A 16551-nucleotide genomic window follows, 5' to 3' on the forward strand; every position below is an offset into this window, starting at 1 on the left:
GCTTTAATTTTAGTGTTAGTAATCGCTTCTCGGCCTTTTGGCTAAGATCAAGTGTTAATCAAATTTTAGTGTTAGTAACTGGCGTTAACTATCCAGTGGTGCCATATACTAGTGATTCCTGGGGCAGTATAGTTAATTTACTTAGTAATGCCATGTATTATATGTGTCTTTCATTTGGGAAGTTGCTCAGATTTGCATGTGAGCATAGAAATTAGCCTTATCTTTAAGTTAGCATATTCACCCTTTGAATTATATTATTGTTAAAAAATGCAGCACTTTTTTTCATGGAGTTTACTAGTGTTATTTTCCTTTTTTAAAAAAGATTTTATTTATTTATTTGAGAGAAAGATTGAGAGTGAGCAGGGGGAGGGGCAAAAGGAGAGGGAGAAAGAATCTCCAGCAGACTCTGCACTTGATCCCACAACCCTGAGATCACCACCTGAGCTGAAATCAAGAGTCGGATGCTCAGCCGAGGCTCCCCGTGTTACTTTACTTTTGTGCCTACCACACAAGGATTAGACTTGTTCGTGGTATTTAAAAATAGACCTGTTAGGGGCGCCTGGGTGGCTCAGTCGGTTAACCATCTGCCTTCGGCTCAGGTCATGATCCCAGGGTCCTGGGATCGGGTCCCATGTCGGGCTCCCTACTCAGTGGGGAGCCTGCTCCTCTCTCGCCCTCTGCCCCTCCCCACTGCTTGCTCTCTCTCTCTCTCAAATAAATAAATAAAATCTTTAAAAAATAAAAATAGACCTGTTAGTGCCAAAACTGACACTCAAGCGGGTATTTGGATTCAGTAGGGACTTGGTCTTCCGTAGCACAGTGCTGTTTCCAGCCGTTTCATGAAGGTATCTGTGAACTTCTTTGCCTGTGTTTTGCTCGGCAGGGAACTCAAAGTCGGCATTCCTGTCACAGATGAGAATGGGAACCGCTTGGGCGAGTCGGCCAATGCTGCAAAACAAGCCATCACACAAGTAGTTGTCTCTCGGATTCTCATGGCAGCCCCGGGCATGGGTTAGTAGCTCTTGGTCACCGAGCCCTGGCTGTAGTCTGAGGGGCGGGAAGCCACAGCGCCACTTAAGCAGGGGAGTGGTGTAATCCTTGGGCTTTAGCGGCATGACAGCGGGGGCCGTGTCAGGAGCAGAGTGAAGAGGGCCAAGAGTGATGGTTGGAGACTGGCCAGGAGGCTGGCACACTACAGCAGGTCAGTGATGGGGCTGGTTTGGACCAGGGCGGCCACAGTATGGGCGATGAGAACTTGAAGGCAAAGAATTGGATTTTCGTACATCTGGAGAAGAAATTTCTCAAAGTTCTTGAATCAGAATAATTTCTACTGAAGATTTATTTGTATCGATTAGAAACCCTTGGAATACAAACCAGGTTGGGTTGGTTAGAGCAGCTATTAGGATGTATGCCAAGCTTCTACTCAGTTTTGTCCTTAGGGCTTGGAGTCGACATGACCCACAGTCAAAAATCTGCATTGTATGTAACCCACTCCTAGGGCTTCCTAGAGCCACCCTCAGACCAAAGGCCGAGAGAAGATTCTCAGACTTACTCAGGAAACAGAGGGCCCGGGAAGTCTAGTGCTCATTACAGAAAAAATTTGAAATTAGTAGGATTAATTTCATCATCTAAGCTGAATGCAGAAAGCACTTGACTATTAACCAAGCTCTCAAAAGGAGCACACTTAATCAGTTGTTGTCAGGTTGTCCTGCTAGTATCTTTTGTTGTCTTTAGGTTCCTTTTGTCATTGTGAATCTCATCAGCGCACAAGTAGGAGTAGGGACATTATAGTGGTGTCAGCTATAATCCCAGATTATTCGGATTATCCGATTTAACCACCGTTAATTGATTGAACAAAGAAACCCCTTGGCGTCCTCATGAGACAGCGGTGCACGCTGTGGGGGTGGGTGCACTGTGGCAATCAGACACAGACGGGGGTCCCCAGGGTCTGGCGCCAACACGCCCACCACGCCCGACTTCCACATCTGCCGACAGCAGGCTTGCAACTCCAACCTCTACCCTGCATTTGCTTTTGATTTGGGTTTTGTTCTTTCTCATTTTGAAATCTGAGGTTCCCCTTTGGAGCTCAGCCAGCCCAATGGATCTACTTTTAGAGGCTTGGTTATTTTAAACATTATTTAGTCCCCAGAGAAGAAACACAACCTTTCTGTCTCAGTGGAATCTATAGAGGTAATTGCCATATGGAAGTGGTTGATGTGACAGTTCAGTCTGATAGAAACTGTGAGTAAATAATAAATGAACTACCACTACCCGAGGAGTTATGTCCATTATTGTCTCCAACCGTCTCACAGCCAGTTTGATAGAATTCTCCCCATTTTATCGATGAGGAAAACAGAAGACTGAGGCTCAGAGAAGTTAGGTAACTTTTCTTCCTCAAGGCAGGAATCTTTTTCTTGAGGCAGAATCTTTCTACTGGACTCCACGTGGGATGGATGCCTGGGGGAGATTGCATTTGTTTAATTAGCACAGAAGGGGAAAGTTCCTGATATTTGTACTGTTACATATTTAAAGTTAAATGTAAAGTTCTCTCCCAGATTATAAAATTTTCTGGCTGGTAATGAGCATTACATTGTTTTTAATTTTTTTAAATGCTAAAGTATTTCAAAGAATTATTGCAAGTAATTTCGCTCTGCCATTGTGAAAATAGCCTAAAAGTGACATAAGCCTTTTGTAAAATCGTTAAAAAAGATGTGAGCTGAAAATAAATATTAAAGAAAGATTTAAATGGATGTATCTTTACTTGTAGCTATCCCTCCATTTATCATGAACACTTTGGAGAAGAAAGCCTTCCTAAAGGTAAGCAAGCCCCAGTTCTGTTAATCTTTGTCTCAATCCTTTCAGTTCCTTTTCAGACTTCAAACAATACAGAATATTTCCTACCCAGTGAGTAAAGAATTTGAAGGCCATTGGCACTTGGGCACTTAAGTTAAATAAAAAGATGTTTCTGATCTACTTACTGATTTACTTCTGATCTCAGATATTTGAGAAAGCTGTTGTAAATGAAGGTGGCTGCCCATTCCTCTTGAGAGGTTATACTCAGTTACAGCTTATCTTAGTCATCACTTGGATGCCTAGCTAGGTGATAATGAAGAGATAGTGTGAATTTGGAATGATGTGTTCATAAGTCACTACACATACTATCAGAAATGAAAAGAGTTTGGAGTAGTAGCTTTGTAGGACCCTGAATATAGTGCCCGGTGTATTTTTCTTTGCTGATCATGTCTAGTAATTCATTAATTTTATCAGCCACCTCCCTTCAAGGTCACATTGTGACCAAGGACTCTCAATGCTTCTACATTGCTTTTTGTAGCTTCCCGCTGTAAAGCAATAGTGTTCATGCGTCACCCTCATTTTCCAGTTCTTTCACAAGTGGGATATGGTAGAATAGGGTGACTCACTTGGCTCATGCGGTTTGGAAAGTGGCATTGTTAGATCTGCCAAGAGAAAGGAGCCACACTCCTCGCTGGAGGAGCAGGTATGTTGTGGGGAAGACCACAGCTCTCCTGGCTGAATTGTTTTGGGTCTTAGAAACAGAACTCTAACATCGAGGGAACAAGATAAAGCTTTAAAAAAGGACATAGTTCACAAGCCAAGCACTTCCTGAATGATTTCATCGCTTAGGACTATTCTAAATGTGCGACAGGTGTGTTCACTGACCCGTATACTCCCCATGTGCCCCAGAAGGAAAGCTGTAGTCAACACTAAGCGAACACTTCATAAACACTTTCAATATAAGAATGTTCTTCGAGAAGTAAGCCGGAAAAGTCTGCTATGAGGAAACAGTAATGTTGAGTGCTTCGTTTGACCCATGTAGCCAGGTTGTCACCTGTCAGTGCCCCAACCCCATGTTAGGGAAAGGGGCCCCTCTCTGCAGCACCTTCTCTCATATTCTTTCTTGGGTGCTTTGGGCACATGGAAGAATTCTATTCCCTGCGCATCCTCCTCTAGCAATCTTACACGTCGGTGTGATTTGTGCAGTCATGTTGTCGTGGCTCTGTAGCTACTGAACATTCCCAAAATACAAAACAGTTATATATATGGAAGCAGTAAAGCTATTGCTATAGACCAAAATGTCATCGTGGACTCATCCGACATTTTACCTACTTCACTAAGCTCTTCTTTTGAGAATTAATGACAAAGTTTTGCCCAGATCTCTTTCTGGTGCAAAACTTAGAAAAGGATTAACTCTTAAAAGCTGCTAATGGATTAGTTTATGTACTGGAACATTAACTATATCCTAAAACTACCAAATTGTATACACATTTGAAATTCATCAGCTTTGACATCTCCGTGATTTTCAGGTAATCTGAAAAAAATTAGTGCTCTTTCCTCTGTCCATCCCTGCTTTACTTATGGGAAGTGATTCAGGCTTTGGAGGAAGAAACGCATTAAGTTAATTTAAATGGGGTTTGTCAGTATCACTGTCCAGGATACTACTAGGAAGTGGCCCATCCAGTACATCCATAACTTTGCAGACATTGACTTGATGCCCTGCGTTCTTCTCTACCAGCTCTTAATCTGGGAAGCCATTAGGATTAGGATTCTAGTAGTTCAGCGAGGGCATGTATTGACCCAGGCAAGCTGTTGACTTACCTGGTTGTTAGCTCCTAAGGTAATGGCATGCCAACTTCAGGAGCAATGGAGGATCAAAATAAACCTAACCCCCCACCCCCCGGGTTGAATTGAAGCAAAATTCGGGCTTTTAAAGCAAGACCAGATGTCTAGGTCAGTTACAAGGCTTGGAAATTGTCATCTGATGTGAGTTTGTCTGACATAAAAGTGACAGCTTTGCAAGAGAGGAGTACTAAGTGTGACTCATTCACCAACAGTGCAACAAGCTTATGATTGTCCCGAATCTGCAGGTAACCGTGAAAGCAGATGGGAGGCCACTCTCGGTGGCAGCATCCCCATTGCTGAGGCCTACCCAGTCTTTTCTCTCTGCCTCTCGAATGCCACCCAACACCTCTTTAGCAGAAGGGTCTCCGCAGCCTGTTTCTGGATTGGAGGCTCTGAATCTTGCCACCTGCCCCTGCGGGTGGTACTTTATTCTGCAGTCCGGCTCTGGCCTGCGGGTATTGGGCATACTCTGGCTGCTAACATGTGTCCTGATCATGGCTGGGGATTCCAGAAATTCTATGAGAAAGTCTGCATTTGAAGCTCCATTAATGCTGAAAAGTTAGGTCACTGGGGAAAACACGAAATGAGGTTGGTACATTCTTCTCCTAGTGCAGGTGTCCATTGGTGCTCCTGGGGTCTCAGCATTGTCGGAAAAGTTGCCGGAGTTACTCTGATCTCCGAGTGACAGACACTGGACAGAAGACCCAGTTGGGCATCTCGCATCATTTTCTTGCTCTGACAGATGGAAATTGCTGCAGATACAGCCTAATAACATTTTCTACGTGAAGGACCCAGCAAATGATACAAGCAGTTAGCTCCCCATTGTCACTCTGTTGTGGGCTTTTTCACATTAATGAATGAAGGCATATTGTGTTTTCCTCCCCCACCTCAGTATACGGTTTTTAGCTTTGCTTGATACCGTATACGTTAGTGATAACTTGGAGATGTGCCACCTCACCTGTCCTTGATGAAGCAGCCCTCTGTCTGCCCCACTCTCCAACAGTGAAGGGCCTCACCGGGAGCTGGGAGAGCCACTGGCCTCAGAAGCCCCATGGCAAGGTCGGGAGTGGTGGTCAGAGTGGCTGACACTCAGTCCCAGCGTCCCGCCACCCATAGGGGGTCTGGTTGTAGCTGTCCTGCTGCAGACCTCAGTGGAGGATGTTGCTTTGAAAAAGGAATGGCGGACTGTTGTTGAGCTATTCGTACACACATACCACTCCCCAAGTGCAGCGTGGCCTTACCCTGCAATACTGCATTTTGCCCACGTAGAGAGTTCCGTAGGACTTAACTGATAGTCTAGCTATTGCTAAAACATAGGCAGAGGTGGCTTGTATTACTATCCATATATTTCCATCTTCAGAGCACTTTCACATGCATCAGGAAAGGCAGGCTTTACCATGCCCCTTCTACAGAGGCTCCTGAGATAATTTCTACAGCAGCTCATGACGTCCACATGGGTGGTGTCTGCCTCACTTGGCCCCCTGCTTGTTCCCACAGCCCCAGTGGCTGGCTGTGCCCCTCTGTAAGGGTGTACTTATCTGGGCCTTGGACATGACCAAACTCCTCTGCAAGCATGAAACAAATTGAACCTTCTTGGCTTTTTATGAGCTTGGGGAGCATTCAGTGTGATTCGTCCCTCCCCCTATCTTTCCCCAAGTGGGGTGCTGGGAAAAAAGCGTCAGCAGTGGGCATGTGACTCCCAGAAATCTTTGCAATAAACCAGAAAGCTCACTGCTGAAAATCTGGCCCTTTGAAGAATGTTTTCTTGAAGAATAACTCCTGTGGTCTCTTTACCTTGCTGGCACTTTCATTGGGAATAAGTCAAGTTAATATATGGTTTGGGTCAGATAATAGTTCCTCATTCCTTAAGTTCTACTTCTTCCATATTCCCTTTAATAAAGGTGGACTGCTCTGTCTACTCTGTAGATTTTTCAGGACTTTCTGTTAATTAAATGTGAGTGTTGCCTTTATTTATCCATTCACTCATTTATTTATTGACTCACCTGCCCTTTGCTGAGTGCCTGTTACGTGCCAAGCAACGTGCTAGGTGCTCGAGTCATAGAAACAGGGCTTGAGCCCTGCTCGCAGGGACCATATAGCACAGTGATGGGAAGAGGCACAGGGCAGTGGTTCTAATACTTGGTGGTTATAGCACAGAGGGAATAGAGAAGGTGTCTCCCTCAACTACAGGGGGTGGCAGAGTCTTGAAAGGGACAGCTCAAGGGTACATGCTTTGCAGAAGCTCAGAGAGGTCACACAGCATGGCTTATTGGGAGACTTGTGGATGATCAGGTTGCCTGGCATGTGGACCATGTATAGGGAATTGACTATATCATATGTAAAAATTAATCCCCATGGTTCGTAGACTCTAAATGTAAAAATGAACAACTGTAAAACTTCTAGCCAAAAAATATAATAGATCATCTTTGAGATCAAGAGTTAGGCCAAGATTTCTTAGACACAACACCAAAGGCAGTCCATAAAAGAAAAAGTGATAAATTGGACTTCATCAAAATGGTAAAATTCTGTTTTTTGAAAACTATAAAAGATGAAAAGATAAATAGACTGGAAGAAAATCTATACAAAGCTTGTATCTGATAATAGAGTTATATCCAGAAGATCTAAATCACTCAATACTCATTTAAGAAAACAACCCAATTTTAAAAATGGGCAGAAGGTTTGAATGGACGTTTCACTAAACACATATCTGTATCAGATAAGCACATGAAAAGATGCTCGGTATCTTTATTTACTGGGGAAATTCACATTAAAACTACATGAGCCACCACTAAACATCTACAGGAATGGCTAAAACCAAAAGGACTGACCATAGCATGTGTTGGTGAGGATGCGGAGGAACTGGAACTCTCATGTCTTGCTGGTGGGAATGAAAAATGGTACAACCACTTTGGAAAATAGTTTGGTAGTTTCTTAAAAAGTGAAATAGATGCTTACCATCTGATCTAGCCATTCCACCCCTAGGTATTTACCTAGGAGAAATGAAAGCATATGTCCATAAAAGACGAATGGTTCACAGCAGCTTCATTTGCAATAGCCAAAAACTGGCAACAACCCAAATGTTCATCAGCAGGAGGATAGATTACCAAATTGTGCTGTATCCATGCAGTGGAATACCTCACTCAGCAAGGAAGAGTAATGGACTACTGATACATGCAACCACCCGAATTAATCTCAAAACAATTACACAAAAAATAGATACCATACATAAAATTCTAGAAAATATAAACTGATATATTGTGGCAAAAAGGAGATCAGAGGTTGCCAGGGAATGGGTGCAGGGTTTAGGAGAGAGAGAGGAATTGCCAAGGGCACAAGGAACAAGGAAAGCATTACGGGTGACGGATATGTTCATGACCTTGATCATGGGGATGGCTTCACGGCTGAATACATGTATAAAAACTGCAAATACTTGCAGTTTACTGTATGTCAGCAAAGCTATTAGAAAAAAGGTCCTGGGGGAAGGAAGACTTTAGGGTCATATTACTTTTTGACCTTTTACCTCTTAAATATATATTTTTTACACTTACGATTACTCTCTTTAATTCATTGAAACTTTTATTTACAGTATCCTCTGTTTGCACGATTTTAATGTGTGAGTATGTAGGGGAAGACCAGACATCCACCGCTCACTAATTGAGTCTCAGGCTGAGTGCTATTTAAGAAGTAGGGGTGAATCAAGTGAATGGTGTGCTGGAGAGGAGTCGGGAGACTCTGGGATGACATCCAGGTTGGGTTAAGTCAGAATTCTCCAGGATCCTTGTCATTACTCAGAGCCTTTCCATCGAAACCTTTGGCACGAGCCACAGTCCGCCTTCCGCTCATACACATCCTTCTTTGAGATTACCTGCAGCTGTTCCCTGAGATAACAGGTTAGCCCCGTTTGCTTCAGACAAGAGCCCACTTGAAATCAGAAGGCCACTCTCAGGGGCTCAAGTTCATCCTCCACAAAATCTCCTTCAGTACTTAGTCTGCCTTCCCATCACCCAGTGCAGATGTCACATCTGGGAAATGCTGGGGCGAGGATGTACATCTCCTTATGAAAATCCATATCATCATACAGGGCCAGTTACCCAAGATACAATATGTCCTTTTCCTGCTGTCCTTTGAGGGGTGGGCCTGTCCCCTCTTGATGACATTTCTCCCTTCCTCTCTAGTACTTGCCTCTCTCCCCTCAAGTTAACCTGCGTGACGTACCTTTTCGCCAGAGGAGTCTTCTCGGGGACCAGGGTACGCCTCTCATGCAAGCTTCTTTGGGATCATGATCTTTTAACAGCCTGTGTTGACTCTGCACTAAGTTGGCCGATTTCATAACAACCAGTTCACAACTCAGCTGCCGCTGTTTCAGGGGCCTTGTTTCTAGAACCATCTATCCCATCGTTCTCTGTATCACATGTTTTGGTACCACTCCTTTTTGAAAACTAAAAATCTAACAGTGCTTATTCTCCACAAGACCAACCAACTCATTCACTTCCATGAAAAAAAAAAAAAAAGTGACAGGCAAAAATTTTCTGTGCCAGCAGTAGTTTTAACCATATTGACAGCAACTAAAAGCAAGAAAGGGAAGTTGCAGGGGAGGAGGGAAATGTTTGCTGGGTTTCTGCTACGCTCTGGGCACCGTCCTGGGTGCTTTACGAATGTTACCTGCCACATCTCCCACACACTTTTAGGCAACTGTTGGCGATCCTCATTTTGCAGCGAAGGAAACCAAAGCTTGGAGAGGTTGGGTTCTGCCTGCCCTGTCCCCACAGTCGGGAACCAGGCGGCAGGGCAGAGAGTTGAGTACAGGTTTGGCTGTCTTCCAACCTGCGCACCAGTCTGTACTACCTGCCCCCGTAGGAGGTAATGATTCCTCCACGTGTTCAGAGCCAGGCATCTCTCAGACGATATGTGCAAGAGAAAAAACTGAGAAGCCACTTGATCTTTGCATGTGCAGTCATTGACCGATCAGGGAGGCTACAGGAAGTCAGGACTAACATGCTTGTTGCAGTGTTACCCCAAATTTCACTAATCCGGATCTTGTAACCTGGAGAGTTTCCTCCCTATTAATCAGCAGAAGAAATTGTCTCTGTATGAAAAGTATTCAAAATAATTTCTCTCTCAATACAGAGGTTCCCATGGATGAGCGCACCTATTCAAGTTGGATTAGTTGGCTTTTGGTGAGTGGAATTAATTTTTTATAATTAATTTCTTCTTTAAAGGTAAATACACAGCATATGAAAGGTGAAGGAATGGGACACAAGTTTTGAAAGTGAGACCATCCCAGAACATCTGGAACTTATGGTCCCCAAAATTAGATAGAAGTAAAGAGAAACCTACAATGTTTGGGACTATTTGCATGATTCTTTTTTTAAACTCCTGATATCTCTCTAATGTTTTTTGTTGAAATTATCTTGACAGTCCTTGGTAATAAAATTATACAAACAGGACATACTTTATAAGGAAATACGATGCTCGAAAGAAAGGGGATTGTTATAAAAGTAAAATAGAAGAAGAATCTGAAAGGCATCCATTTGAAAATGCTCTGATTTGTCTTTTTTTTTTTTTTTTTTTTTTTAGTTTGGTATTTGCTACACCTCTGTGTTGTGCTCTATTTCCTCAGAAAAGGTATGTATTTGCTATTCTTCGGAATGATCACGAGCTTTAATCCTAAAAACCAGTTGAAGACACAGGTGCTGTTATTCTGTTTCACTTGAAGGGAAGTTGAGATTCAAAAAGATTAATGAAGCCGAGTCTCTAAAAGGAAGAGATAGAGGCAGAAGTCAAACACACATCTGTTTAATTTCAGAACTCTCTTTATCCCGCTCTACCATTACATTTGAAAATGCTTTATTCGTTTGTAAGAGTCAGGTTAACTCTGGTACAAATTTGCTTTTGTAAAAAATTTAGATACGGCTTCTTCTCATCCAATCCATTGGCCAATGCAGCTACAACACAGACATGTTCGAATTTAAGGTCCGCCCCAGGGACAGCGGTTATATGCACTTTGCCTCGATGGTTGGTTTATTTGCTGCCCCTCTTCCTATTTAGTTCCTTGCCTTAAAATCCTTATTGTGTACTTTCATCACAAGCTACCCTTAAATCCCGCCTTTGATGTAAGAACTGGATTGATGGGCATAAATCAGCATGGGATAAATCTAGGTCTTCAGCCTCTTGCTGATCTGACGTGAAAGCACAGAGAGCAGCATTTTGTTGTTTGGCCTTTGTCTAAGGGTTACCAGGCTCCTGCCTTTGTAATACCCCCATGCGCCAATAGGCCCCAGACATAGGGTCTTTCATGCCCGAGGCTTTCAAAGGACAATGAGGGGTACTGGAACTAACTTTATCAGGTCCACGCCACCTGATAAAGCACTCCACCTTTATCTGCTCTTTCACATCCATCTTTGACTCCTACTGGTCTTAAATCGGGCATTAAATCCCAAGGAAAAGGAGCCTCGAAATCACCTTGATGCCTAGAGCCAGGCCCCCTGGGAGGGGGCAGGACCTTCAGAATTTATTCTCTAAGCCCACTACAGATGCATTTCCTCAAATCCAAAGAGGGGTAATTACACCTATTTACTTTTCAAACCCCAGAAGCTCAGGACTCAACATAAGAAAAGTTTATTCCAATGTCCAGCAGTTGACCTTGTACTCAGTGACTTAGAAATAGTGTATGTGAAATGCTGAGGAGAATACCTAATAACAAGATAGGCCCTTAATAAAGGTAGCTGTTATCATTTTGAGATTAAAGGATTTGAAAACCCATAAAGGAGCTTCCTACATAGGCCTTGGTTTAAATGAAGCTTATTTCTGGTTTTTTTGCTTATACATTTGTTTATTTTTCTTTTTGATTCTTACTCATCAGTTGGATAGAATAGGATTACTGATATTCCTTGGTTCATTACACACTACGCTCATTGATCCAAGCATGACCCTATTTTGTTTACTTTAATGATATAATGAACATCCATGAATCCACTGCCCACTCATAAATAAAAATATTACCAATAAGTTATATGTTTTTATAGGTTCTTCCCAGCCCATACCCCTCCCTCCTGCAGATTTAACCATTATGCTGCATTTCATATTTATAATACAATTACATTTAAAAATCTTTATTATATATATATGTGTATATATATATATATATAGTGCATATATATACATATATATATATATTCCCGATGTTGTTTAGTTTTGCCTCTTTGGGAACTTTTTAGGCAAGGGTGTCATACTATATATAGTCTTCTGCTACTCGTTCTTTTTTATTCAATATCATGTAGCTAAGAGTCATCCACATTATTGCATGTAGCTAAATTCATTCACTGTTTACTGCTGTATAATAGTCCATTGTATAAATATGACACAATCATCCATTCTCCTGCACACCTGAGAAATAATGAAAATGCTCCTTATCAGAATTTGTGGGAAGCAGCAAAAGTGTTGCTTTGAGAGAAATTTATAGCTTTAAATGTATATATTAGAAAGGAAGAATGGCTGAAAACCAAGCACTAAAGGTCCAACAGGAACAAAAAGAATAAACTGCAAGGAAAGAGAAAGGAAGGATGTAAGAAATAGAGGAGGACCCAGGAAGTCAAAAGTTGGTTCTTGAAAATAGTAACAAAATGGTAACAAATAGTAACAAAATCATCATGATGTCAATCACAACAAAAGGAACAAATAATACTATGAATGAAGAGAAGGTGTAACTACAAATATTGCTACAAGTATTATCAACATCATTATGCCAGTAGGTTTGAAAACAGGCAAATGGACAAATTCCTGGAAAAATATTAACAATGCTGAAAAATTAGTCTGAATTGGCATATCGTCATTAAGGAAGTTGAAGTTTTATTTAAACTTCTTCATACAAAATAAACACAAGAACTAGGTGGTTTTACAGGTGGAGTTTACTCAACTGTCAAGAAACAGATTACTCCAGTTTTAAACAAACTCTTCCAGAAGATTAAAAAAAAAGAGTCTCCCCACCATCCAGGAAGGTTTGAATAACTTTAATTCCAAAATCGGAGTTGGCCTTTATAATATATTAAGAGTAATTATGAGTACTTCTAGATCAATGGAAAAACAAGACCAAGAGACCGTATAGCGTGTTGGTTAGGAGCGTGGCTTTGAATCTCAAGTATCCCTCCAGTTTCCTTATCTGTAAAATTAGGATAATACCTGACTTTCAGGGTTCTTATAAGGATGAAAAAGCAGAATATCTGGTCCAACAAATGATCAATAAGTCATAACCATTATCATTATCATGGCGTCATTTTAAGACTACCCTACGTCCCACTGTGTAGAACATAACCACGTGTAGGTACTTTCTTTCCTATATTCACAATATTTCTTTTATTTTCTTACATATGTTTAGATATCTATATCCTGTCTTTTTTTTTTTTTAAAGATTTTATTTATTTATTTGAGAGAGAGAGAATGAGAGAGAGCACATGAGAGGGGGGAGGGTCAGAGGGAGAAGCAGACTCCCTGCCGAGCAGGGAGCCCGATGCGGGACTCGATCCAGGGACTCCAGGATCATGACCTGAGCCGAAGGCAGTCGCTTAACCAACTGAGCCACCCAGGCGCCCCTGTCTTTTTTTTAATCTCATGTTTTCCCACATCTCAATTATATTATAGAACAATTTTTTTAAAAGATTACATATTGAAATATTACCAGGTTTTCTGGTAGTAAGCATTATGGACAATTTTTCTTCATACTTTTATATAGTAAGTATGCATTTGTAACAAAAAAACAAGCTTTAATACATTCAAGTACTTTTTTTAAACGCATAAAGCAAAGACTAACAAGTCATCGCTCAGTGGTGTGTGACTGTGAGTGATGGTTTTTTTCTTGTACAGTTCAGTGTTTTCTAAAACGTTTGCAAGAAGCATGTATTCTTAATACAGTGGAGAAAAGCATATTAATGCAAGTGAGTTTTTAATGTTAAAAATTCCACTAAGTACATATGTCTTTTTTATTAATGGTGAACATTTATATTGTTTTCCTTGGGGAAGTGGCATTATTATTTTTTTTTTTTTAAAGATTTTCTTTATTTATTTGAGAGAGAGAGAGAGCACAAGACGGGGGAGCGGGAGAGGGAGAAGCAGACTCCCCGCCGAGCAGGGAGCCCGATGCGGGACTCGATCCCGGGACTCCAGGATCATGACCTGAGCTGAAGGCAGTCGCTTCACCAACTGAGCCACCCAGGCGCCCCGGGAAGTGGCATTATTATACACTGTTTCCCAATACCAGCAGGGACTGAGAGTCTTGTTGCTTGCCTTCTTCCCAGCCATGAACAGTTCTTAAACTTTTAATAATTTTTGAGCTCTTAAGGTGCATTTCTTTGATTATTAGCAACAACTAATTTTCCAAAAGGAACTGGGCATTCATTTTCAAAGCACAGGAAGCATTTTTCAAACAGGACTCTGTCTTACAATACCAGTCATGATTCGGGGAGCCATCCCAGAGAAGGGACGGCCCTTCTCTGCTGTGTGTCCAGATTCTAGTTCCCTACCCTGCCCATGTAATAATCGTGTCGTTTCTCCCTTATCCTAGTTCCATGTCTGTGACAAGCTTGGAGGCTGAGTTGCAAGCCAAGATCCAAGAGACCCATCCTGAATTACGACGTGTATACTTTAATAAGGGATTGTAAAGTAGCAGAAGAAACTCTACAGCTTATCCCGTCTACTGCAGACCCGGTGAGGAAAAGCCGGTTCGACCCGGGTTCTCCCAGTTACAGAAACCTTTTAAAGACCCACATTAGCCTTTTAGAGTCAAGCTGCTACTTACAGCCAGCGCCTCGTATGGGCCAGGCGCCTGACACCTGTTGGCTCCCTTACATATGAATCACGATATGATTTACAGAAATACCCTTCCTCTAGCTTTTATAGTAATTGTTTTTCAAAGACAATATACCAGCCCTCACCCAGAGTTTTAAAAAGCACTGCTAGGCATAGAGTAGATGTTCAGTATATGCTCAATACATATGTATTGATTATCAGTGAGTGAAAAGGAAATCTATTGGAAATATTGAGTTTTTATCCCATTCTTATTTCAAATCACTCAGCACTGATTGGGGAAAACACAAAAGCTCTGAGGCTAAGCTATAAAAAATGACTCGTAAATATTAAGGACATTTGCTTCCACTTTGGGCAATGGGCAACCCAAAGTAGATGATGAGTCTTTTGGATTTATAGGATAAAAGCTCTTCTGTCTACTTCCCAAAAGTCACAGTAATAGACACATGTGATGAGCCATCCCTGCTGTCAACAACTGTATGCATTCATATTGCTGGTGGATTTCTTTAGTTGACTCTTAAATTTATTCTGTTTTACATTCCTATGAAGTTAATCTTACCTTCCACTTGTTGACTTTATATTCAATTATTTACATCAAATAATCAAATAACTGAAATGTACAAATGTCAAATTTTGGAAGTATATTCAATACCAATGCTGTATGACTGGGTTGAATCTGGTTTGTTTGATTTTTTTTTTAGAAGTGAGAGCACAGTTCCAGCTCAGCTACATGTCTTTTCTTGTCATTCTCATAGACCTCTTTGGCTTTCAGAAAGATACAGAAATAATGTGTATGTGAATCAGTGACTGAATGAATTGTACTTGAATATTCTATACTTCATTCCACCCTGCTTGACAATAAGGAATCCATGGACCACTGTTTACATCCTCTGTAGTAGCTTCACATGTATTTAATGTAGCAGATTATGTTTCAAGTCTGAAGATGTTCAAGGCATATGCTAGGTGGTTGTTCTGTTGAGTGAGGCCACTCAGTTCAATTGTAATTCAGAGACTTATAAGTGAAAAAAAAATGTAGAAGCTAGTTTTGACAGATTTTTCCAGACAATGTGACCAGACTGAATTTCCTCATAAAGAAAAAATGGTGTTCCTTGTGTCCGTGTTTCTCTTTTCTCTGAAAGGATTAATGGATCTGAAGCTTGGGGCCACTCTGAGCCTTCCTTTGTGCCACCAGAATTTTCTCATTTAGATTTTCTGTCTTAAACCATTTGAGGCAAAATAGCTTCCCCATTACATTCTGTCCTTGGATGTATTTTATTGCCATAGATGCTTCTCTTTAAAAAGTGGTAAGAGCCTGAAATTCAAGGCAGATCTCCACGAGGTGCTTTTAAGGGTGCTTTTAAGGAGAAACCGAAGCCCCCCACAACCTGCCCCAGCTAATCTCAGTATTCTGACCCCCACCCTCCCCACTCCCCACCCCCATTCACTGGTAGCTCCTTCTCAGAATCTTAACCTTCACTGAGAAATTAATCAGCAACTGGCTTGAAGATTGATGAACTAAACTTTATACACACCAGGAAGGGATAATGAACATGGAGATGTGTCTTTTTAAACATTATTTATTGAAGCTTCCAACTCTTGATGCTTTTATATAGAAATATTAACTGTATCGTTTAATCGTGGTTTATAAAAAGGAACAAATGAACCAAGATTGGCAATTTTGCTGATTTCTTAGAAATACCTTTTCTGGAGAAAAGCCCACATGAAGTGCAATGAGCTTATAATGGTAAATAGTTATTCATATTTCTATTAACATTATAAAGAATTATGATTGTGCGTATTTACTGACTGGCAGTTTTTATTTCAGTATTAGCACAGTGTCTCGCCAGTGTTGGAATCAATGTATTATTTCAGTTCAACTGGATGAAATGTTAAATAAACTCAGAATGAAAATAAATTCTCTCTTTTATTTGTATGTAAAAAGCAATGCAGTTTTTATGTCACAGTTGATGGTACCTTTCATTCCGACTTGACATCTGGGTACCATCAGTAACTCCCAATGAATGATAGTTTGTATTATGCCTTCAGCAGGGAATTCTTTCCTGTTCTTGGCTCCCAGGCTGCCACCTTCGTGAATACCATATGCACAGAGCACAC

The 16551-nt window shown here is 41.3% G+C and overlaps 1 protein-coding gene across 2 annotated transcripts in view; it reads left to right on the top strand.

Moving 5' to 3' along the window:
* Positions 1-16351, top strand: part of SFXN1 (sideroflexin 1) — a 39870-nt gene extending 23519 nt beyond the window's left edge. Inside the window, exons 7-12 of one of the 2 annotated variants that reach the window (XM_035014699.1) lie at positions 884-1011; positions 2768-2817; positions 8814-8886; positions 9766-9815; positions 10216-10263; positions 14195-16351. In XM_035014699.1, the coding sequence (XP_034870590.1) occupies positions 884-1011; positions 2768-2817; positions 8814-8886; positions 9766-9815; positions 10216-10263; positions 14195-14224 (379 nt within the window). In that variant the 3' untranslated portion in view covers positions 14225-16351. The remainder of the gene's footprint in view (positions 1-883; positions 1012-2767; positions 2818-8813; positions 8887-9765; positions 9816-10215; positions 10264-14194) is intronic. The other variant, XM_035014706.1, reaches the window with a different exon arrangement.
* The last annotated feature ends 200 nt before the right edge of the window (positions 16352-16551 follow it).

This window comes from Mirounga leonina, unplaced genomic scaffold (assembly GCF_011800145.1).
Source record: "Mirounga leonina isolate KUSES-001 unplaced genomic scaffold, KU_Mleo_1.0 Mir_104, whole genome shotgun sequence".
Classification (NCBI taxonomy): Eukaryota; Metazoa; Chordata; class Mammalia; order Carnivora; family Phocidae; genus Mirounga; species Mirounga leonina.